This window comes from Amphibalanus amphitrite, unplaced genomic scaffold (genome assembly GCF_019059575.1).
Source record: "Amphibalanus amphitrite isolate SeventyFive unplaced genomic scaffold, NRLGWU_Aamphi_draft 001608F_arrow, whole genome shotgun sequence".
Lineage (NCBI taxonomy): Eukaryota > Metazoa > Arthropoda > Thecostraca > Balanomorpha > Balanidae > Amphibalanus > Amphibalanus amphitrite.
Window position 1 is genome coordinate 79,759 of NW_024883101.1, and position 25,278 is coordinate 105,036.

General features: G+C 47.8%; 1 protein-coding gene across 3 annotated transcripts in view; it reads left to right on the forward strand.

The window, feature by feature from the left end:
• Positions 1-25,278, forward strand: part of LOC122374127 (ubiquitin carboxyl-terminal hydrolase 36-like) — a 79,579-nt gene that overhangs the window by 41,069 nt on the left and 13,232 nt on the right. For all 3 annotated transcript variants that reach the window (XM_043352703.1, XM_043352700.1, XM_043352702.1), the window contains exons 13-17: positions 7,535-8,084; positions 8,644-8,783; positions 11,330-11,542; positions 13,378-14,318; positions 19,686-19,801. In XM_043352703.1, coding sequence (XP_043208638.1) covers positions 7,535-8,084; positions 8,644-8,783; positions 11,330-11,542; positions 13,378-14,318; positions 19,686-19,801 — 1,960 coding nt within the window. The remainder of the gene's footprint in view (positions 1-7,534; positions 8,085-8,643; positions 8,784-11,329; positions 11,543-13,377; positions 14,319-19,685; positions 19,802-25,278) is intronic.

The window sequence follows — 25,278 nt, forward strand, 5'->3', positions numbered from 1 at the left end:
ACTATGGAAAAATTCGAAATCAAAACACATCGTCATTTCGATTTTGCCCTGTATTCTTACTTCAAATGAAAGCGATTGACACCTCGTTGAACAAAATCGGACGATATTTAGATGTCGCGCTCATGACCGCCATAGCACTCTAGAGTGAGAAGGCCGAGCAGGCGGCCTTGGTCCGCTTGGGAACCTGGCTGCGGTGAAGCTGGACGACGCGAAGGAGGTACTGGCGCTGTTCCTCATCCTTAACAGCGCCAGCGAACTGCTTGATGAGGGCGATCCCTCGCTCGGCGCTGTCATTCACCACCTTCAGGGCCCTGATGCGGTTCTTCAGTGCCTCGTCCTTGATCAGGTTCTGGGGATGATCTTCCCGATCCGCCAGCAGCTCGAACAACCGTTTGCTGCGACTGGTGACGAAGTTGCTCAGGGTAGTGGTGTTATCCACACGCAATCCTTTCCCATCGAGCCGCTTCAGTGCCTTCTTGGACGCAGGATTCACCAGGTTCTCCAGCATCCGCTTCTTCTCCTCATCCTCGACTCTGTCGTCGGAGAAAGCCAACGCGATGAGGTCTTCTGAAAGGTACCAGAGATGGCGGGTTAGGGCCTTGGTAGCCTGTGCGCTGACTTCCTCGTCGGGATAATCGTTGAGGGCCTGCAGGAGCTTCAGATCGTTCTTCGGGGCTTACGAGTACTCCGGAATCAGCGCCTCGTGCCAGTGCTTCAAGAGGCTCACGAACAGTGCCACTTGACGGAGGCCTTGTTGAACGCGAGCTGGCAGCTCAAGTTGGTCGATGAAGAGCGTCATCTTGACGGCTTTGGCCATCCGTCTAGCTTGATGATAGGCACCAGGAGCTCGAAACCGGACCTGTCCCTCACTTCCTCCGAGGAACACGAGGCACAGACGGAGAAGCTCCTCGTAGTCCTCGCGTGGGTTGCTTCCGTCATGGAGAACCTTTCGCAGGAACGCAATCATCTGCACGCGGAGCAGCTCAAGCCAATACTTTGAGATACTACGAGTGTTAGCTTCATTCTTCATGAAACTAGCATACAGAAAAGCTTCAAAAGAGCGCGACATCTAAATATTGTTCAATCGAGCTGGGTTTTTGCACACATCATGGATATATGGCAAGGTTATGGGGCGACATCGAAATGTCGGCCAATGCTGAAGTTGGGGAAAATGGAACACCCTACTAGGCAGGTCGCAGGGCGGACGGGCTGTTCCGCTCCACAGGGGTAGTCGGGAAAGTTTTCTTCCTCGTGTTTTAGTTATTATGTGACCTCATCAGCAATTGGGTGCCACCCCTATGATGATGTGTTGATGAACTAAACTAAACCAAACTGAAGAAACTTCTTCCGAGGAGTATCGTATGCGTAGGATTAGATCTTTGAATGTCCCGTTTGCAACTATTTTATTTATTGTTGCTGATATCTAGCAGAAAGCAAAACCAATGCTGCTAGATGGACATTGCGTCAGATTTGCCGTTTGCTTTTCCTACCGTTGGCTGTAGGTATCCAGACGAGTGGCCAGATACTTGACTAATGTTGCTGCCTATGATGCCGCTTTCCGTTGCCACGCTGTATTAATGAAGCACTTACAGGAAGGGAAGTACGCATACGGTGACTGTGCAGCACTAGAAAGGGGCAACTGAACCCGACTTGGACAGGCTCTGTTTCCTATTTGCATCATTTGCTTATACATGCATTCCTAGAGACCCAGAAGCAATGAAAATGCAACGTTGATGATGAAACGTAGGAATTGCAGAAGTGCTTGTAAAAGAAGATTTCCTGCCAGATGAATGAAGTTAATTTTGCGTCTTCAATGCTTTTTTGAACTAGATGGATATCATTTTCTTTAACGAATCTCATGTAGTTGGGTATATGCTCTCTGGAAGAAGCATGCATTGAAGCATTGCACATTTAACTATTTTTGCTGGCTCATTCCGATGTGATCCGATGTGATTGGTTTCATTAACAGCTCTTGCTGGTTTCGTTTTACCCCCATAATCATTATCTAGGGACGGTAAGGATAGAATCATTTCCTGATTGGATGCCTGATACGCCTCTTAGGTTTTGATATGTTGTATTTGGAGAAAAAGAAAGCGGTAATTAGGATACATGAGACCTTGAAGTGGATGCAGGAGTTCTTACGTAAAGAGCGTCAGAGGCGTGTTTCCGTTACGCGCCCACGACGTCCACCGCTTTATGGTAGTTCAGTTTACTAAAAGCAGTTATGTAAGAGATAAATCGCCGGCTCCTTTTTTTTCGTAATGTCGCCCCTGAATTTTGTCATCCACTAAAAAAAAAAACTTGATGTGAAAGATACTACCTATACCAGCGTAACTGATATGTTTTCAAATCGGCTCTCATTTTTTTTCTCGTGGCTAGCTAGCTCGTGGCATGGCTAACTTTTAGAAGACTTGTGGATATAAGATTATTGGCGGTCGGCGATTTTTCCAGCTGCTAAACTCGGCCTCTAATCCTTCATCTGATGGACTAAAATGCGTAAAAACCATTTTGCACTTGATAGCCGTTTCGTGTAGCTGAATTATGTGCTGCTAAATCCTATTTACACCATTAGGCATATGATTGGGCTGAATTTCACGGCGCTCAGTCGGCGGGCCAGGGCCGCCCGAAACGGGCACCGTCTGATATATGTGCTGTCATTTCCTTCGAGCAATTATAACGCGTGCACCTTCAACGTGCACCATAAAGAAATTGAACAGCTTTCGTGCCTGCTACAACTCCATATCACAATGCACTTCATTTTATTTTTTTTTAACATCCACACCTATTCATACGTATTTTCCGTTTTTTATCTTAGCATGTATTTGAATATCGCACCCAACTGCCATCCGTGATCCACCCGTACCCTCTCAGTAATTCTCCTGCCTTCCCTCCCCACCGCCCACCACCCTCCCTAGAGACCTGCCATTAGCTACCCTGGGACGTGACGCGGCCGACCCCGATCGGCTGATTATAGCCACGTTACGCAGACCTGCCCCGACCAGGTGGGCTAACCGAAATGGATGGGCACGCAAATAGGACCTCCATCCCACGGAGAGACGACCGCCGCGCGCTGGCCGGGGGCTGCACTGTAGGCCGGTAGCCCGAAAAAGCGCTAGAAATTCCCCCAAACTGACTCTCCGCAATATGAACAAAATAGGTATCGTTTAATCCCAAACTGATCGAAGAATACGATTCCGATGCCAGTTTTTCCCTAAGGTCAAAATTGAGGTCGTCAGTTGTCACCAAACACAAGACAATTTAGACTCTCTAGTGGCCACCACATTTACCGATTTTCATGATGATCTTCAGTGGTAATTTATTAGCTGACCAATCGTCGTTTTGAACGAAATTTCCTCACAGACTAGTTTAGGGCACTGTTGTTCACTGTGCCAACATCATTCTTACATATTGCATCGTTTTTCTGCAAGATAAGCTAGCTTTTTGCAAGCAGCTGCAAGACGTAATTAAAAATCATATCTAATTTTTCAATTAGACTTTTATAAAAATGTGATTTCGAGCAGCTAAAAATGAACATTTTATACTAACCTCTGATTACTCATCTTTCGTTCCATATAGGTGCTTTGCTGCTTTTCCCTGCTACTTTTCGAGATATGCGCAAGTAAACCACATGATGTAGGGGCAATTGTCACCTCGCCGCTCTACTGAAGGCCCGGCGCTCTTTAAAGCGCTGGAAGTTTTGAAAAACAAACGCGTATAATCAGAATAGAATATATGTCCCTGAGCTCAGAATTGATCAACGCACACAATGCTGTTAAAAATTTTGGCCCAAACTAAAAAATTCAGTCGTTATTAACCCCCAAACACAAGTCAGTGATAATCAACAACAACTTGCTCTTTAGTCAGATTTTTTGAGAAATGTTATTTCGAGCCGCTAAAAATGACCATGCCATACAAACCACTAATCATCTTTCTGTCATGCCCTACTCGCAATTTTTGCTAATGCCTGCTACTCTTCGAGGTCACGTGACCTCACCAATAATAGTCAATGGGGAAATAAGGAAACTGTTGTTTTTGCGCATGAAATGATCTCAAACTATCTCAAGCACTCGGAATCGTGATTTCATGCACTCCTTGCAAGATCCGATGCTTTACTTTTGCATTTTTGACCTTCCGTGACGTCATTTATGACGTCACTACGGTCATAGGAGTTTCTCGTCAATAACTCATGATCAAATTGAGCCAGCGACTCGGGAAAGCCACCAATGGACTCGGGAAGACCTCCTGAATCGAATGATATGCAATACGACTTCCTTCGATTAAGTTCGTGGCCTGATGGGCTCTGAACTGACCTTGACTCGAGGTCAACACCTTAAGTTGACCTCACCCGGACAAAAAGTATACCATTCGACGCGCCTGAGCCAGGCGAACACGATGGTGCCAAAATCGCTGCTCTGCGGCCATTTTTTGCGAAATTATTTACCAAAAACTAAACTCTACCTTGGGCTTTTTGACTTCACCTCAGAGGTTACCGGTTGACCTGGTACCTTAAAATCGGGTATCAATCGTTTCGTCTTGAAACGGCGCACACGCTTGTTTTTTCCGCGAGGCTCTAGCTCCATTAGGGGCGAAACGGCGAAAAGGGGTCGTACCAACCCTCCCCCTCGGCTGGCCGAGGGGGGGGGGGTCCGACAATAGGTCCGGTGAGGGTTAAGCAGCCCCATGTCGTTTTTAGCATGTTTGCTTGTCACTGAGATCAACAACTCAATCACAGATAATTTCTAGCACTTTTCCGGGCCCCCGGCCCAGTGTGGGCTGGGTCTGATCGTGACCTGTGGCTGCTCTGATTTCGTGGCATGTTTTCAGCAGTTTGTTATTTGTATGCTTTCTAGTCAGGTGTGTGTTTTTCTTATTTAAACGTTAAAACTTGACACAAGTTGAATGCAGTTATTTTTGTTTAAAAGCGAGAACATGACCTTTGTTAGTTCCTAAGAAAAACTTATTTAACCTTTTTTGTATAATCTTTGAAAAACAATCGGGAAATGGGGCATTGATAAAATATTTTCGTGTGTACAAATCATCAATGACTTACATCACCATACAAGCCCATGATGAACTTTCCTTCACATATACTTACTGAAGCTACCGAAGATGGCGCTGTTAATATAAAATAAAAGCGTCTTGTTACTTTAGTACTAGGTACGCCTTTTTTGCTTTTGTTTTGTAGAAATAGGGCTGTTATATAAAGCATTGCTCCATTTGCTTATTTCCATGTAGCCACACATGTTTTAGTGAACAAAGACAACCGTGAATAGCACTGTGAACTCAAATCGCGGCTGTTCAACTTAAGAGGTGTGGAACGCAGGGTTGAAGCATGTTTATTATTTGGAGGGATTGAGAAGGAGACAATTCATGGTAAAGAGCTTCCCTTGTCCCATCCCGGTCCTGCCCAAGGCGTCCTGCCGCGCCATGTAATGTGAGCATAAGGTCAATACTGCCAATAGTTAGTTTCAATCAATAGCTGAGAAACTGCTGAAGACCTTATCTAAGTGCTGGTATAACGACTGTTTTAGGCAAAATTCCGGAGGAAGATATCAGCGGCTAGGTATTAACTTGTGCGAAATATTACAGTTTACATCGTAATTTGTTATGTTCTTTCAGATAACGGCTTGATCTCAGATATGTGGTAAAATTCATATTTTATCCTTCTTTTTCTAGTGAGATATCTACGAAGAAAACATATTGCGAACTTGAAGACAATGCATTTATATTCCGCGTATTTTCGGCTCGGAAAGCAGCTGCCGAGTTTAAAAAAGTGTTACCATGTTAATGCCATTATTGTGATTTTGTCCGAACTCATTCGGTTCCATTCGCACTGATGTTTATGGTGATACCGTAATCGAATATCGACCGGTGTGTAGAAATGTGTAGTGGAGAGCTGCGTAGTGCCACCTGCTGAAGGCTCACAAAGGAAATAGGAGGCGGATGTTTTCCTCTGCTCCTCTGCGCCTCGCCCGTTCTGTTGACATCTCTTCAGTTCGGTTCGATCGGCTGAAAACGCGTCCTGCACTGTCAGAACTGTCAAGCAGTCTCATTAAAGCGTGATCTTTGAGTTGAAGCACTCCAGCGCTGGTGCGTCGAACGCGCAACTAACATTCACAGTTTCAGAGACCGATGGGATTTACATTACTGGGAACTGGCTCTGAGCAATTACGCTGCATTGCAATTTTTCAGCGGAAGTCTGTCCCGCGCGAGTGATTGCATTTCTCCGGCTCGTGGCGCATCTGGGATAGATCTTTGCTGAGCTCTGGCTGTGTACTGTGTAGGCAGATGGCTTCGCTGTATGAAGCGCGACTGAAGGTAATGAGTTGTCGCTTTGAATATGGATCTATTGTTTAGTTATTTTGTTATTAAATGTCGGAAAACAGATTCGCTGCACTCAGCGGTTATGACATGCGTTGAACCAAGCGCCTTGAATAAATAAAGAGGTGTGTAACTAATTTCCACATTCACATCATATTTTATCGCATTACAGACAGACAATTTAGTCGGATTCCTCCTGTTGACGCAGGTAATCTCTCAGTTCGCATTTGAATGCTGGATTGAGTTTGATTTTGCTAGTCAACCAACAGTCCGTTTAACTAGGACAAAGCGATACGCATAATTCCACCTTGCTGGCGCCATTGACGTTTCCAATGTCGAAACTGATTATCCAATATCACTTTATTAGAACAATATTCCAGCGCGCTTTGCTAGTTATATTAGCTTTTGTCCAACGTTTTTTTTTTTTTTGCCACAACACCACATTTTTTTTAATCAAGTATGTATTTGCTTGATGCATTTTCTGTTGTCTCAACAGCACCGTTTCCGGTTTTCTAAACACTTGCCAGCCCCTAGGGGTTGGAGTTGCTCTCGGTTTGGCGTATCTAGCCCGAAATAGAACATTTGTTGGTTGTATCAGCCACTGCTTTCAGCTTTAGCCGGAGGCGGCAGCCGTTTTTCGCTAAGTACATGCTACTAAGTACATACCGTGCCGGAATCAGCGACCTCCCAGCCCCGCTTCAGCCTGCCTGCGGACATTCAACATTGATCCTCGCAACAGCAACGGGTGCAAGGTCGCCTGCCTTGGCGTGGATGCGAGATTCAGATTCGGTCGACGCCAGATTCGTTGGTCAGATTCAGCTCTAATTTAGGATTTTAGGACAGGTGCTGGCGCGCAGGACACATCAGTAGCTGCGGTTTTAAAAGATCTTGCTACCCCCCCCCCCCCATGCTTAGGTCACACCTTGTCAGGGCTGGTGAAATTTGCTCAGAATGCTTTCAGTATAATATATCTGTAATCTTCTGAATCTGCTGCTGGAAGACAGACACACACGTTTGATGAATCTGCTATCGGTAGGAACGTACTCTGGTTCGTCTACTGACAGTGAATTTGGGAACTTCAATTTCCTCCTAGACTGACCAACACGACGCTGTCCTTTACAACTACGCCAAACAGGGACATCATCATCAGTCTTGCCGTCACCTTCTACCTCAACCTCACCGTCAACCTGACTGTCGCCCTCTTCTTCGGCAGGTCTCGGATCTCGTTCACGATGACGTCACCGGCCATCGTGGTGAAGCGCCCTCTTCCTGGCAACAAGTCGGCTGTGCTGGGCCGGGCGGCCACCGCGCCTGCCGCCCCCGCCCCTGCCCCCGCCCCAGCCGCCGCCGGCGGTGGTGCCACCAAAGCAGCGCCTCTGGTGCCCTATGGCACGGGCGACTCGGCTTCCGACGACTCGGATTCTGAGAACCGCGCCGCCGGTCCTGCCAAGGGCTCTGCGACCTCCTCAGCTCCTGCGCCTCCGGCGGCTTCGTCAGCTGGTTCGACAGCTAAGGGGTTGGCGGCGACCACAGCAGCGTCAGCAGGTTCAGGAGCGGCAGTCAAGAAGCCGGCAGCTTTAGCCTCCCCGGCGACTCCTGCACGAGTTCTGGGAGAGCGGCAGCCCCGCGCGCCAGCGGCCACCTCACCCTGGCTGGTGAAAGAGGTGCCCGCGGTGCCGGGCTCGCCTTCTCTACACAGTGAGGAGAGTGCGACCAGCCACGGGAGTGTCGGATGCACCAGTCCCTGGCTCGTTACTGAGAAGGTGAGAGAGGGGAGGGAGGGAGAGAGAGAGAGAGAGAGAGAGAGAGAGAGAGAGAGAGAGAGAGAGAGAGAGAGAGAGAGAGAGAGAGAGAGAGAGAGAGAGAGAGAGAGAGAGAGAGAGAGAGAGAGAGAGAGAGAGAGAGAGAGAGAGAGAAGAGAGAGAGAGAGAGAGAATGGGAGATGAGAAGAGAAGATGAAAGAGGATGATGAAGTGAGAATGGTGGATTTGATTTGATTTACTTATGACGAAGTCATTTCCGATCTTCTTTTGGATGCTACGCGCCCGAATGTATCAATCAAGTTGATTAATTGTGTTGGGCTCTTAGCTTATCGCAATTTTTAACGAAGTGTGAAATGAAGAAATGTGTCATAAATCAACTTTGAGCACCATAATGTACTTTTTGAACGTTGTCTCTCCCTTATGCTGCGCAAACTCATGTCTTTTCTTCGTCACCTTTCTAAAAGTTTACCGATATGACTGACCGCCCTTCTGGCAAACGTCTGGTTGGGCTGAATATAACTAAGTATAACTCTGAGACGTGTTTTATTCCCGCCCACAGGAGGGCGGCCCGGCGGTGCCTCTGAAGGCGGACCCCACCCCGCCCGGCTGGAAGGTCACCCCGCTACCCGCCAGGTCACCGCAGAGTGACACCTTTGACCCGAGGTCAGAGGTGCGGCCCTCGCCTCCGCCTATACGCAGGTGAGCAGGTGGACGGGATCAGGTCAGGTTAGGTCGGCTGGAGACACTGCTCTTGAGCGCATTGGTGGACTTTTCGACGCTTTAGGTCGTGTGCCTTAGCTCATCTTTTGTTCTTTTTTATTGTTTTTTTTTTTTTGTGTTTGAAAATCGATATTTTTTCTACGGAACGCATTATTATATTTAAATAAGTAATTTCTTTTATATGCAAATATTTATGTTGCCACGCTTGTGAACATTAAGTAAGAGGGAAACGGTGGTTAGGCGTTCTTCCTTTTACGTCTTTCTTACACTTTTACGTTCATCGTAATAAATACAGAAGTCCAGCTACGTAAAAGCGTTTTCAGGCCTTTTTAGAGGATAATCAACTAGAACATATATTTTTTAGAGCATGCAGAAAGCTTGTAAAAAGCTTAGAGCTTGTAGAGAGCATTCGATCACAAGGTAACGTTGCAAGTGGCGCCTTGCGTCTAATCGAAATGTTATGTCTATTTTTGCACTGCTCCTCCCTCAGCCTGGGAACAATCCCTTTTGGGTCAGAATGAGATTGATTTGTTTTGCCCGTTCCGACTCCGGGCGGAGCATCCCACTCTGCGTCATTCGGTAGCGTTTTACGAGGACTTGACGCAGTTGAACTGCATTTGATTGCTATTTGTTCTGCTGAAAAGGTCTTCTTTAGCGACAACCGATGACAATACAGACAGATGCCTCCAGTCATAGATGAATCCAGTACTGAGTGGTTATATAAGAACTGGGATTGCCCTCTAGGAAATGATTAAGAGTATATACGCCCTAAGTCATTTGCTTGTAGAAAATATTCCTAGTTGTAAGAAAGCTTATTTTATGGGATCGTTTTCGTATCATACAAATATTAATTAATGAAAAAGTCAATAATAATCGCTCTAATAATGATCAAACATCCTTAGCCAGCGTGTTTGTTTGTTTTTATGCTAAATCGCGATCCCGTCCTTCTCCCCAGTAGCCGCTACATAGTGTAAAGGACCGTTCTTATTAGCGGCAACAACAGAGCCGCACGGGGGCGGGCCGTCGCCGCTCCATTTCGTACGTAATTCGGCGCTGAACAAACAACCGGTAGCACTTTGTTTTGCCCGTCCCGGCCGTCTTTCTGCCAGAGCCTGCTTTCGCCTTGAGTCTGTCGATAACATTGGCAGCGAGACGTCAGCTCGGGGAACTAGGCCACGGCACTGGATAAAGTGATTCGGAGAGGGGTGAACGAATGACGGAGAGGATGGGAGATGACACGGGCGGATGTCTTGTTTTGTACAAACGAGGCGCGGGTGTGTGTTTCAGAAATGGTGGCGATAAGTTTCGCCTGACAATTGGCTACGCGATGTGTTAAAATTGTTGGGTTTTTGCCTGATATTTTTACGTTGGTCTGGATGAATACTTCTTAGCATCAACTGCACTATTTTCACTTCGTTGACTTTTCGATGTTTGTGTGAGGCTGCACTGAATTTTTTTGCCAAACACTCATTGACTTCAGATGTGCCCAAATTTATTTTGCATATTGACGTTTTTTATATTAATCGGCCAATGTTGCGATGCAGGGAGGCAATAGAGAGTATGATTGGCCCATTTCTCACGGCATTCTCGCCTCTATTGGGAGGCGCTCGTGCGTTGAGGCGGCCGATATTGATGTGTGGCTCACGGCGGTTTCGCAGTAGCTGTAGCAGGCGATGGGGTTTCATGGTTTTCCGCCGCCTCCGCGCCTCTATAGAATTCGCGCGGCGCTGCTTGGGACTTTTCTGGGTGCCGTTGCCAGGCAGAGATGAGATTCCGCAACTTCGGGCGATGGCCGCACAGCAGTGCAGTGGTTGCTGGGTTAAAATGGTCGGAATAGGGTGGGCTGATGGCCTGAATGAGGTGCGAGATGTCCTGAATGAAGGCCAGCCGGCTTTTGTTGCACAGTGGGAGGTGGCGTGAAATATAAATCCCTTGCTCTCTGTGTTCAATCAGATGTATCCGTAACAAAAGAGCATCTTCAAAAGTCGGCAAGAAGAGGAGGGTATCGAATGCTGTCATTAGTTGTGCTGGCATCGAGCGAGTATTGACGTCATTCTCGCCGATAATGATTTGGTCGTCATCTGATATCGCTGCGTTCTGGATAAAAGTCTTCTGGCGTTTCCATGCGCCGCCTGTCATTCCTTAATGTTCTGTTTTTCCTCAACGTAATGTAATTTTCTTGAGCATCTTGAATTCTGCCATTCCAACGTCCCTTTAATTATCGAATTTTGAAAAGCTCCTATTGCTTATTTTAATTGCCTGATAGTACATGGTGGCTTGTGCGTCTCTGACACTGGCTCCCCCCACGCTTCCATCTCTATATCCTATATATCACTCTTATTTGTTCGTCTTTTGTCTTCGTTCTATTCCTCCACTATTTCTTCTCTTCTTCTCTACCTCTCTGCTTTTCCCTTCTCCCTCTACTCTGTCCCCTGTCTGCTCTCTCCCCATCCTCTACATCTCTCCCCTCTGTGCCCCCTCCCCTCCCCCCTATCACCCATCTGACCCACCCATCCCTCCTCCAGGGCTGGCAGCGTCGACTCCCCGGACGGGCCGCGGCATATCCTCAGCAAGATCTCGCGCAAGCTGAAGACCCTGACGTCTCGCCCGGAGAAGCGGGCGCTGGGTGAAGACGTCGGGAGGCCGGCCAAGCGGCCCCGCCCCGCCCCCGCCCCCGCCGACAGCGGGGCGGGGCGGAAAGTGGGCAACAGCGTCTTCTTTGATGAGCAAGAGAACAGGTGAGGTGGGGAGGGGGCGTGTGAATGCGCCCAGGTGCATCCTCTTTGACCTTTGGGAAAAGAACGCTGTGGAATGGACGGACCGAAAGAGGGCATTTAATTAATAATCAAGTAGAGATCTTCTGAGCTGAAAGTTTAAAACAAGGCACCTTTGCCTATATCAACAGCTTTCCCGCGACGTGCTGTGTTTCTTGCGACATACCTTTTCTGTTCATCTTTCCTACCATTTTATGTATTGACATTTTATTCGACGCTCCTAAGCCTGACTACCTGACTATTTTCCACCGTCACTGTGATCCGATTCTAAGACATTTCCAGCGGTATGGTCGTGTCCGGCTCAGGCCATAAGCTCCAGGTGTCTCCCGTTCGCAGCATGTCGCGCTGCCAGCCTCGGTGACTTAGCCGATTCAGGCCTTCAGCACCCTGTCTGCCCGCATCCGGGTATTGTGTAATGTCTGCGGCGTGCCAGTCTGGTGTTCCCTCAGGGTGGAAATCGGTGTCTCCCGGATTTCGGAGGCCTTTTGCGATGCTTCAGTCTGGTTTTCCTCTGGGGTGGAAATCAGTGTCTCCCCGTATTTCGGAGGGGGATCTAGCATTTCGTGGTGTTTCAGTCTGGTGTTGTTAGGCATGGAAATCGGTGTATCCCCGTATTTTGGAGGGTGATAAGGCTTTTCGTGGTGTTTCAGTCTGGTGTTATTCAGTATGGAAATTGGTGTATCCCCGTATTTTGGAGGGTGATACAGCTTTTCGTGGTGTTTCAGTCTGGTGTTATTTAGGATGGAAATCGGTGCATCACGTGCTCAGAATGGTGATAAGCGTTTTGCGTTGTCTATTTGTCCGCATAGAAATGTCGGTGGGAAGCATAGAAAATATGGTATTTTGAAAGCGTTCAAAAGTGTTGTGTGTGGCTGCCACTACCCACTGCTAGTAACCTGCTGGCTAATGAATCATTCGTATGTTTGTGGTATGTTTGTGTATGGGTGGCGGTGACTAAATTCCTGGCGCCCGGAAACCCAAAACCGTCATCATCACCTGTTGTTTTCGCTTTATTCCAGTTCCACCATATCAAGTTATTTTATTAGTTCTGCGACACGACTGGTGTGTCTAATCATTCTCCACAAAATTAGTCGTACGTGCATGTAGATATGGACATTTACATGATGTCAATTACAGTTATGACATTTCCATGTCAGAAAGACAAACTTCATTAAATTAAAGGGAAAAGTTAGATGGATCTAACGGTCGGGCCAAAGAAAAGATTAATCAATCCATATTTCTGTGTCAATGCTTTAAAAAAATCGACTCTGCCATTTTAGTCTTTGCCTGGAGCATGGTTTTGCCTAAACGTGAGTTAGTTTACTGCCTTTTGGTTAGTTGAGTGAGTTGTTTGGTAGTGTTGATCAATGATCCTTTGCTTCGTGCGCTGCGAGTCTGTTATTTGAAATATGAGCTGTAGTCGTGGAATTAGAGCATGTGTTTCGCCATTGAGCGATATCCTAGCCAGAATAAGGGAAAACACAGTCCTTGGTGATGCAAAGCTAGGCTTTGCTTTCGGTACTTCACTGAAACAAAACATTTTCCCTGTTACTAACTATCAATGTATTTTCTGCAATCTGCATTATGTTGACCATTAATTTGCGATCATCATTAGTAGACTCCTTGTGCTTTTCATTCCATATTTTTACATTCCTTTACATCAGCTGAAAATATGAAGCTGCCCCGTAATTTCCACTTTGTTTCTATTACGATTCCTCGGTATAATTGCTACAAGTGAGTGTAGCTAAGCTTTTACAAATTCAGCATTTTGATAACCTTTGCTATTGCATTTTTCCCAGTGCGGCAACACCGGCCGACTCTGTGGCAAACGGCGCCACAGCGGCGGCAAACGACGGCGCAGCGGTGGCGAACGGCGACGCAGCGCCGGCAGAAGCGGTGCGCCCGCCCGGCCGCTCTATGCCCCTGGTGACACCGGATGGACTGCAGGACTGCGGATCAGGTGACGGTGCCGCGCTGGCCTCGGCCCCGGCCGGCCCGATCCCGCAGAAGGAACACGTGGTGAACGGAGAGAAGGAACACAAAGCCAAGGCGCCTTCGGACAGTGCTAGGTCGTCTGAAGTGGACTCGAAGTCGTCAGTTGGGAGTTCAGCGTGTTCAGGATCGACAAAGGCACGGTCTGAACATGTGGAATCGCTCAATGGGGAGAGACATAAAAGGGACTCACACATGCACAAGAAAGACAAGAGTCGCGGGTTGGGTGACCGGGGAGAAGTCTCAGCACCGGGAAGTCGATCTACTTCCTCGGAGAGGCTCTCCCCACCATCGGAAAGACCGAAATCTTCCGAAAAATCGAAATCATCAGACAGGTGTAAATCCTCCGAAAGATCTGACCGATCGAAATCTTCCGAAAGATCAGATAAATCAAAATCATCGGACAGCTCAAAATCGTCGGACAGATCCAAATCATTAGAACGAACCAAGCCATCTGACCGACCGGCCTCTTCAGTTCGTGATCGGCCCGCCGCCTTCACGAAGCCTTCCTGGCGTTCGGGGTCTCAGGACTCTGGGCTTTCGCCTACCAAGCGGTCTGAGCGTCCTCACCACAGACACCAGGAGCGTCAGTACAGGAGGAGGAGTCGCTCCTCGTCCTCCTCCTCCTCTGAGGACGACAGGAGGAGGAGGCCGTCCTCCGCACCGGCCGCGGCCGGAGGAGGAGGGGGAGGGGATGCGCTGGCGTTCCTCACTTCGGGAGCCGGACTGACAGGATACGGACGAGATGGTGAGTTGGGGAAGGAGGGGAAGAGAGAGAGAGGGGGAAGAAGAAGAAGAGAGAGAGAGAGAGAGAGAGAGAGAGAGAGAGAGAGAGAGAGAGAAAGAGAGAGAGAGAGAGAGAGAGAGAGAGAGAGAGAGAGAGAGAGAGAGAGAGAGAGAGAGAGAGAGAGAGAGAGAGAGAGAGAGAGAGAGAGAGAGAGAGAGAGAGAGAGAGAGAGAGAGAGAGAGATAGATAGAGAGAGATAGAGAGATATAGAGAGAGATAGAGAGTTTGAGGGAGACATTGAGTTACCTATTGATCCCAAAGGCAAATTGTGGTCATTATTTAATTGGCATGTAAGTCTTAATCAAGCGATTTTGCCAATTTACCCACTATCCCACCATTGTGTCATGTGATCTGGAGCGGACACTCTGTAACCCGAAATATGGAACAGGCTGCCCCATTTCTTCCAGTTTCACTGGTTATTCTATGTTGCTTGACGGAATCAATTGAGCTAGCTCTCGTATTGATCGGCCCCAGGCTGAGTTACGGGCGACTCGCAGCCCGTATGACGGGCAGGTCTGTCTTGAATTCAACCATTTTCGGTATGTTTCGTGTTTTATATGTTTTTTTTTCAATGCGTCGAGATGTCACCCCTTAACCCGGCAGGCGGTGGGCCCACCAGCCACCTTCCGCGCGGTGGGGGGGGGGCATTTTTTGCCCCCCCCCCCCGTATCTCCGAAACTACTGGACGGATCCGGAAAATTCAAACGGCGTTCGATAGCCCTGTCAAATTTGTTGAGAGAAACCAAATTTCATTGACCTCGGGGTCACCGATGACGTCACAGGTCAGGTCAAAGATAAAATGTTTCACCGTTCACGGGGCTTCTAGGGAAAGCGCTATCACACCGAGTAAAACGCATTTTGTCGAAAATCAGCGATAAGGCGTCAGTTGTCTAGTACATAGGTATGTTGCTATTAGAGGTCACTGGTCATACCAGGTCAGGTCACAGGTCAGGTCACCAAAGGTCATCAAGGGTCACCACATGAGCCCAACTTTACTAAGGTTATGCGATGCATCATGCATGTTTTATGGCCAGTTTTTCATTTCCAACTCAATGGTGTTGGTTATAAGACCATCAGGTGCGATTTAGGTCACTTTCTGGTGGAGGTCAGGTCAAGGTCAGATCAAAAAAGGTCAAATTTCAAAGTTGATATTTTTGCATAAAATGGGTATCGATTCGATGCAGCTCGTCACGGGGAGTCTAATGGTGGTCTTTGTTTTGCGCTACGAGGTCTAGAATTGCTAAAAATTGAGTTTGAAAATTTGACGTCATCAATTTTGAACAGTTTTTTCGCTATAACTTGGCCAAAAAAGAGGTATCAATCTCAAATTTGGTGTGTAGATAGAAGGCGGTAGGGACTATCACATATATTCCGTTTTTTTCGAAATTCAAATAACTTTTTGGATTTTTTGGCTATTATATTCGAAAAATCTAGTTTTTGATTTTTGGGGGTCAAAATCCAAAAAAATTGAAAAACCGAAATAGCAGTTTTGTAGCCCTTTTGATTCCACACCTTTTATGTCAGAAACATTTTTCAGTATCTCTAAAGTTGTAGGCCTGACAGCTCTTCCCGCGAAACCTTTTTTGGGTCGAAAATGGCAAAAATGACGTCACTCTGACGTCATTAGCGGCCAACCTATCATAGCCTTTGGAAATGTGCGCTAGCTGCTCCCGGGAGGGTACTGGAAGTTTGGTGACGATCGGCGCAGCGGTTCTCGAGATATATTGAAAAAACTAAAGGGGGGGGGGGCAAAAAAATTCCCCCCCCACCGCCTGGAAGGTTAAAATTTCATACAAATCGTTGTCTTAGATAACAAAACCATGTAAAAATTTTGTTAAGATCCAACCATATCCAGCGAATAATGTTTGCATACCATCTTTAACTTCGGGTTCTATTTTACACACGTTCCGTGTCATGCACCTGCCAACAAGTCGTAACATTGTCTCTGCGGAAATTACCACTGTTGTCACTTCCCCATCGTTTCAACACCTGTCCACCCAGTCTGCATAAATGTCTCGCTGGCGGACAGCTAAGGGCTCCTCTGACCCCAACACACCCACAGCGCATGCATACGGGTGGTTGGAACGGCCGGCGGCTCGGTCCCTGCGGCCTCGTTCTGTTTTGTGTCCGGCTTGTCGTGTTCGGGTGCACCGCTGGTGCAACCCGAATGGTTTCCTAGCGATACCAGTGGTTTTCTGGTTCCAGGCTGGTAGTTTGCTGGTTATGAGATCGTAATTTGCCGGTAGTTGGCTGGGAATTCGTTGGTATTTCGCTGATTATCCTCTGGTTGTTGATTTGCTGATTGTTTTGTTTGCTGTTCGCTGTTGTTTTAGTTGTAGTTCGCTGGTAATTCAATGATAATTCGTCGATCATAGGGGCCGAACGGGGGGGGGGCACCGTGCCCCCTCCCTTGATTCTGCCATTTTAACATAAGCCCTATGGGCGTTGCAGGGAAAGAATGGGACCAAAAGTCGGCAGTGCCCCCCCCCCCCCCCCTCCTTAATTGAAGGTGCTCCGCTGATACTGTCGCCGATAGCTTGTTAGTAGTTCGGTGGTAATTCAGTGATGTTTTGCTGATAATTTGCCAGTAATTTCCTCTATATTATCTGACGAAAGTCTAGTTGCATGTTTTTACAGTTGATTTAATGTCTAGCTGTCACTCAATACGGGAAGAACTTCAGGCAGAGCTTGAGGCGAACTTTGCTGGCTGTCCATTGATTGCAGGATTATTCCTTTTGTGGAGTTCGGTTAGGATTTGTCAACAAAGCACTCGAAAGGGAGGAAGTGTGTGAGTTAGAATGTGTGACAGTGCCTTCAGCCGGATGTGTTTTGTCCACATCGCTCTTTGTAACAAAGTCCATAATTTTGGCAGGGCAGATATGATGTCGAGATTTTTTCACTGTCGCACTTCGTTTTACATTATAAAGACATTTATCAAAGGTGCCCCTACTGGCATTTAGACGACTTTTAATTCAATAACTCCTGCTCTTTTGTTGTTTGCTCCTACTCCTGCTCCTGATGCCGAATTTATGAATTTCTTAACGTGAAAATTGTCTCGCGCTGGATGTATAAAGCATTAACTTTTTGACTGTCAGATCTTCGTCAAAAGGTATTCACTAGTAGACAGACCACCGCCGTTTGATAAGTGCTAACTAACAACGCCTTGTCACATGAATCTGTACAAAGTTCGGCTCCGGATTCGCCGTAGTGATTAAAGGCCCAGTGAGGGCCTTCAGCAGTGGCCGAGCACTGCCTGGAGCACAGATAATACGGGCGTCTACGACCAATTTCGCCCGTGTATCCCGTTCACTGGGTGCGTCTCAGAGGGCAGATAACGCCTGGGGAGCGGTTTCCCGGCAGGGACTGACCAGCCGGAGATAGCGCCACGGCGGGGCTGTTTATGAGGTGCTCCAAGGGAAGATATTGGCACAACAAGTAGGCGGGATTGGAGACAGATTTACTGATCAATCGGAGGAAGGCTGTATTGCACAGATGGGGCACTTTTCCGTACTTTCAACGACTAGCTCATCTGTGCCAAACAATATGTGCTAGGATTTAGGAAGCTAAAATTGAATAAATATAAAAGAATAAATATTGGGGTAACCAAGGTAACCATTCAACCAAACAAACAAGTACAGAAGTTGTTATTGTAAGTGTTTGTCATCCGACTCGCATAAGCTCTTCTTAACCCGCGCCCCGTAGGGCTACCGGCGGACCCTACCACCCGTAGGGGGGGGGGGGGCGTTTCGGCCCCCCCCCCTAAGATCTCGGAAAGTTACCGGCCGATTTTCAAAATTCAAACGGCGTTCGATAGCCCCACCCGGGAACTACCTTGTGACCAAATTTCATTGACCTAGGTCAAACCGATGACGTCACAGGTCAGGTCAAAGGTCAGATTTTCACCGTTCACAGGCAATTCAAGAAATGTGCTGTGAAAGCGAATAAATTGGTAATTTATTGAAAACCATCGATGGTACATTGTTCGTCAAACACATACTTTGCTATCTGAGGTCACTGATACCAGGTCAGGTCACAGCGAGGTCAGGTCACCGGGGGTCACAATATGAATGTGTCGTGTGATACATGTTTTATGGTCCATTTTACATGACAAATGCGATTATGTGGATTAGGCAGCCTTTGGGGCCAGCCTAGGTCACGTTTTGGTGAAGGTCAGGTCAAGGTCAGGTCAAATTAGGTCAAATTTCAAAGTTGATATTTTTGCATAAAATGGGTATCGATTCGATGCAGCTCGTCACGGGGAGTCTAATGGTGGTCTTTGTTTTGCTCTACGAGTTCTAGAATTGCCAAAAATTGAGTTTGAAAATTTGACGTCATCATTTTTGAACAGTTTTTTCGCTATAACTTGGCCAAAAAACGAGGTATCGATCTGAAATTTGGTATGTAGATAGAAGACGGTAGGCACTATCACATATATTCCGTTTTTTTCGAAACTCAAAAAACTTTTTGGATTTTTTGGCGAATATATCCAAAAAAATATTTTTTTGATTTTTGGGGGTCAAAACTCAAAAATTTCAAAAATTCGAGATAGCAGTTTTGTAGCCCTGTCAATTCTACACCTTTTATGTCTTGATCATTTTTCTGTATCTTCAAAGCTGTAGTCCTGACAGGTCTTCTCGCGAAGGTCTTTTTTCGGTCGAAAATGACAGAACATGACGTCACTCTGACGTCATTTGTGGCCAACCTATCATAGCCTCTGGAAAAATTTTTGGTCGCAATGTGTAAAATTGATGCCCGGAGGGGTCCTGAAAGTTTGGTGGCGATATCTCCAGCCGTTTAGGAGATATCGACCGAAAAGGACAGGGGGGGCCGTTTCGGCCCCCCCCCTACGGGGCGCGGGTTAATCATAATGTAAGACGTAAAATGCTAAGCTTATCCTTAGATCGCTGGATGGCTTATCCTTGTTTCTGTGAATGTTTGTCCCCAGTAAAAGAACTTTAGACGATAGCGTTTGCCGGGTTGAGTCGCGTATCCTGACGGGCACAATACGCCATCACTGTTGACCGACGTAAGGCCTGATGGGGACGGTAAATGAGGAGGCTTTGAAGACATATTAATACGTCCTATTCTTAGATCTGTTGTTTGCTTAGAAGTTCGCTGTAGATGTGCGTTTTCAATCTGCTCAGCATCATTTCCGTTCCACCTGTGTATAAGAACTCGCCTTAGAGGTGAGTACTTACTGCATCTCAACATGTGACCCATCTGCTTATCCAGCGCAGCGGCCACGTGACCTGCGCGCCAGTCTAGTGCAGTGGCCACGTGACTCATCTGCCTGCCCAACCACGTGACGCGTGCGCCTGTCTGTTGCAGTGACCACGTGGTCTGGAGAGAGGCCCGGCCTGGAGAGAGAGCGGGAGAGGGACAGAGAGGAGCGGCGACGACGGGAAGAGCTGGACGAGTACAATGACGAGCTGGACGCTGGACGGGTGGGTAGAGTGGAGGAGAGAGAGAGAGAGAGAAAGAGAGAGAGAGAGAGAGAGAGAGAGAGAGAGAGAGAGAGAGAGAGAGAGAGAGAGAGAGAGAGAGAGAGAGAGAGGATGAGGGAGAGAGAGAGAGAGGATGAGGGGGAGAGAGAGAGAGAGAGGGAGGGAGGGAAGGAGGGAGGGAGGGAGAGAGAGAGAGGGGGCAGAGAGAGAAGAGCGGCTATGAAAAAAAAATTTGAAATACGATACAATATGTGTCTTGTCCTCTGCATGGGTGGGATGCGTGTATTATTTGTGTTACTCCGGTATTCGAGCTAATTACATACTTTGAAGTCATTTGTAACTCACCTTTCTTCATTTTTTATCATAAATCAATAGTTGTTTGACCTTAACAAGTGGCAAGTCGGAACAAACTGGTTCATTTGCAATTACAAGTGGCTGCAAGCTGGAAACATAGTTGAAACGTTTTTCGACTGCCATCTCATTTAGAATGCTAGTGTGTTTCTGAACACCGCCTTTATTAGTGGATACATTAGCATATATTATTAATGACCTTGTGCGCGCTTGGCGTTCCATGTAACCCTTATACAGAACAGGAGCAACTTACATTCCTTATCGCCTCGCTTCGCCTTTCCTGCTTCAGTTAAGTCCTTTATTTATACGCTCATTAAAGCTCTTCCGTGCAGTTGCTCAGTAACGTGGTCGCTATGTTCTGTGGCAACCCGGATCGCTAATGCAATTACGAGTAGGCTGTGTTTTCTGTTTTGTCGACCGCCCAGTACTGCAGCTCGGGTTACCGTATCAACATTCAGCCTTATCAGCCGGCCGGGTCGAAGCGCCTGATTGCAGCTAGACCTCGGCAATCGGCACTAATGACTTGATTTAATTGAGTCGGCACTGTGCCTTTGGAGTGGAAATCCGGCGTAAATTGTGAACAGACGGAACACAAATCGATAGTTGAGCAGCCTCGGTAGGCATTTGTTTGAATCAACCAATTATGGCGCCTTGGTTGGAATAGTCGCAAACAAATGTTATACTGAAACGGCTTTCGGAAGGAGCCATTCTTCTAAATCAAAGAATAGAATTAAACTACTCAATAACCATGCAGATCATTTGATGCATCTCGCTGCTAAAGCGCTGGGACAGGAAATCTTGCCATGATCTGGCGGCGTTTTAAAATGAGATACCGCGCCTCTTAACGTCCTTATTCGACGATTCGTCAGAAAGGCGCCCATCTGGATAACTTTATGACAAAAGTCGTGACTCCTTTTGACCCTGGCGATCGGGGCAGGGTGTGGGTGGATAGATTTTTACATGGAGGAGCTCGGGATGTGATAAGCTAATGGTACGTCTTGAGAAGGAAGGGAGGGAGGGAGGGAGTGGGGTAGCCGGACAATGAAGGAGGTAACGGGGGGGGGGGGCAGGGCGGGGCGCTCTCAGCTTCTTCAACGGAAAAAGCTGTTGAGTGTTGAGTGAACACAAATGCAAGGTGAACGATCCGTAGAATGGATTTAAACAATTGGGACACTCCATACCAATGTATTGCTCGCTTGTATACGGTTTCAGCGTTAGAGTATGAGCAGTGAGGTGCAAGTCAATATGACGATAACAAATAGTTCCTTACTAGGGGATCCTGGCTTGCTTCGCGGCGCAAAAGGTTATGAAATGATGAGACATAAAATTTGGGATCGAATGGTGTTTGTCCCGTGTCGATCGGCTTTCTAGAAGCTAAGATAATCGCAAAAAACCTTTTCGACTTGCAAAAGTACTTGGTACTTGCTTGGTATTGGCAAAAGTACTTGGTACTTGCTTGGTATCTGGAACATGCAAAAAGTACTTGGTACTGGCTTGGTACTTGCAAAGGTACTTGGTACTTGAGGCAAAAAATTTGGGATCGAATGGTGTTTGTCCCGTGTCGATCGGCTTTCTAGAAGCTGAGATAATCGCAAAAAAACCTTTTCGACTTGCAAAAGTACTTGGTACTGGCTTGGTACTTGCAAAGGTACTTGGTACTTATTGGTACCGGGTTCGCCGGGTAGGAAAACTTGCCACTCTACTCCCCCCCAGTTCCCAGTTCCCCCCCCCCCCCCCCCAGAATTTGGTATCGATCGGTGTTGGTCCGGTGTGAATCGGTCGTGAATAGGCCTTGTTTGTCATTTCTTCCTGGGATTAAAAACGTCTCTGGCATGGCCGGCACTCGGTGATGACGTCACGGTCACTTCTGTCTTCATCGTCCTTGTTTGTCATTTCTGGTTTGGATTAAAAAAACTCAGCTTTGTGTCATTTCATGCTGGGATAAAAAAATGTGACAGACACTCGCAGTCAGATGAGCACCAACACAGGTGCTGCCATCTGCCCCGGGCACCGTCTCCGCGCTGTGATCGGCTATATTTCTTTCGGGACGCGTGAATGGCGAAAGTTTATTGGTCTCACCGGGGCTATTGAAGACGCTCTTTGTCACGGTATCATTCGTTTTTATAAACGTGCTTTGTGTGCGCCGTATCGAAGGATAATAGCGGTAGGCCCAAGGTAGAGCTTCAAATCCTACCGATAGATGGCGCAAACTACAGTTGGTAAAATCGGGACCTGTTTTTCACGAATGGCTGGTGCATGTTTGGAGCTAAGGCAAAAGCGTGCATAGCGTAGAGTGGCCAACTATGTCACGATGATATCTAGACTGATTACAGTGTCGTACGTTGGTCGTGCTCACTACAGGGCGCCGCAGAGCGTCGAACGGAGAGAGGAACTCCTCACCCGGTTAAAATATAGTCTGAGATTCTCGTTCCGTAACCATCAAATCCTCGCTAAATAGTAATTGGATGACGTAGGTACGCACTCCACCATGCAGTGGAGAACAGGTACACAGCTGTATTACGGTGAAACGCTGTCGGCCGGAGTCGCCGCAGGCTGTTAACAAGCTTCAGGTGCTATTCTCGGTTTGACAAAAACAAGTCTCAGTTGTAGGGATTCACATCCGTCTTATCACAGGTCACAGCTATTGCTTGAGATACAGCAGTGGCACTCATATTGCTCGCCTGTAGACCTCAGGCTACGCACCGACATTTGGCAGGCCTTTGTGCATCTGGCCCAATCTCGCCAAGTTATGTAAACTTAATTTCGGGGTAGTATATTTGTAGTTATGTAGTGGGGTAGTTTGGTATTTTACCCGAAATTGAGTTTACCGCACTTGGGCTGGGGGGATCCATGTGATCGCAAGGCACCTCGCAGTTGCGATCAAACGTAAGTTGAATCGGAACAGATATTGGAGGGATCCATCACATCGTAGGCTAAGTAGATACGCAAGTTGTATCGCAAATGGTGAAGATACGAACTAACTTTACGAATCTTCTCGGTCGATCGGAAGGCCGATCGTAGCGAAGCTTTACCTCTTTCTCAAGAGAAAAATATAAGAAATTTTCAAAATTTTCACAAAACCGAAATATATGTTAAACAAATGTGGTTGATGAACACGTGTGCAAAATTTGAAGTCGATTTCTTCAAAAATGGCTGCGCTAGAGCGTTTTAAATTTACACGTTGAAAACGGTCACTTTCACGTCTTTTTTGTAATCACTTTTTCAATTTTGAAATTTAAAAAGTGTTTTGGGCAATTTTTCGCGTTAATTGCGAAAATCTGACCAAAACATGTATCGCACCATCAATGATCCGATACGCCATCAGAGACCGCGCCGCGGACAGGTGGGCGCGGCGATACCTAGGCCGCGTGGGGGTTACACTGGTGTTCGGGAAGGGCTATGTCAACGCGAGGCAGGCCGCGGGGGAGCCGGTTGCGGCGCCGGTCCGTATTTGTCGGCGCCTAACAGTGCAGCGGTGCGTTTATGGCGGAGGGAGGGGAAGCGGTGTAGTGTCGGCAAGGCCGCACACAGGAGAGGGCACACGGGCCTCCCCCCCATTCGAGTTGGGGCCCCTAATCTTTAGACCGCCGAAGACCATGTAAAATGAACTGAAATAATGATTGAAAAGACCGGGAGGGCCCATCTCGTTCCCCAGCAGGCCCATACGAGTCCATAAATGCCCAGTAGCGCAGCCAGGGGTATTGTGGTGAAATTTCAATGGCCCTCAAAAGACCTCAAAGGGCCCACAGATGGGGTCACCGGGTCCTCAGATGGTCTCGAAGGGCCCTCGGTTAGCGTCAAATGGCCCTCATCTGGTGTCAAAGGGCCCTCAGATGGCCAAATGAAGGGCCACAAGATGGCCTCAAAGGGCCCTCAGATGGGTTCAAAGGGCTCTCAGCCAACGTTAAACCTACCTCAGAAGACCTTAAAGGGCGTCAAAGGGCCCTAAACCTGCGTCAGAGGGCCCTGAGCTCGCGTCAAACGACCCTCCGAAGGCCTTAAAGAGTCCTTAGCTTGTGTCAGAGGGCCCCCAGCTGGTGTCAGTGAGCCCTCCTCAGCTGGCGCCAAAAGTCCATCTGAAGGCCTCAAACGGTCGTCAGCTGGAGTACAACGGTCCTCAGATGCCGTCACGCGGCCCTCAAAAGTCTCAAGGAGCCCTTATAAGGTCTCAAAGGGCCCTCATTTGGCCTCAAAAGGCCCTCCGCTAGCGTTAACCGGACTTCAGAAGGCCTTAAAGGGCCCTTATCTGGTGTCAGAGGGCCCCCAGCTAGTGTCAGAGGGCCCTCAGTTGGCGCAAAATGGCCATCAGAAGGCCTCAAACGGTCCGTAACTGGAGTCCAACCGCAACGGTCCTCAGGTGGCGTCAAGCGGCCCTCAAAAAGCCTCAAAGGCCGCTTAGAAGGCAGCAAAGGGCCCTCATATGACCCCAAAGGGTCCTCTGCTGGCGTCAAACGGACCTCAGAAGGTCTCAAAGGGCGTCAAAGGGCCCTGAGCTCGTGTCAAATATAAAAGCGCCCTTAGCTGGTGTCAGGAGGCCCCCAGTTGGTGTCAGCGTGCCCTCAGCTGGTGTCAGAGAGCCCTCAGTTGGCATCTACTGGCCATCAGAAGGCACCAAACGGTCCTCAGATGGCGTCCAACGGTCCTCAGCTGACGTTAAGAGGCCCTCAAAAAGGCCTCAAAGACCCCTCGGCTGCTGAAGAGGCCCTTAGCCTCAAAGGAAACTCAAGAGACGTTAAACGGCCCTAAAAAGGCTTGAAAGGGCCCTCTGCTGGTGGCAAAGGGCTCGCATATGACGTCAATAACAGCTTTGTTAAAAACGGACCTGAGAGACCTTGCCGGTCCCTGGTTATAAGGGACTCCTGTCTCTTGCAGTAACCTGAGTGGCCCACGTTTACTGAGGGGCCCCTGGTTATTGAAGGAGTCCCTGGTTACTGGAAGGACCCCTGGTTATCAGAGGGTTCCCTGGTCACCTGGTGGGTCCCTGATCAATTGAAACCTCCCGATCATCTGAGCGCCCCCTGATTGCCTTGGTCTTGGCGTTGGCGTACAGTTTAAAGTCGTCGGCACACTGCGGCCTCCTCTTTCTCAACAAGTCCCTCTATTTCTTCTGCAGCGAGGGCGATTTC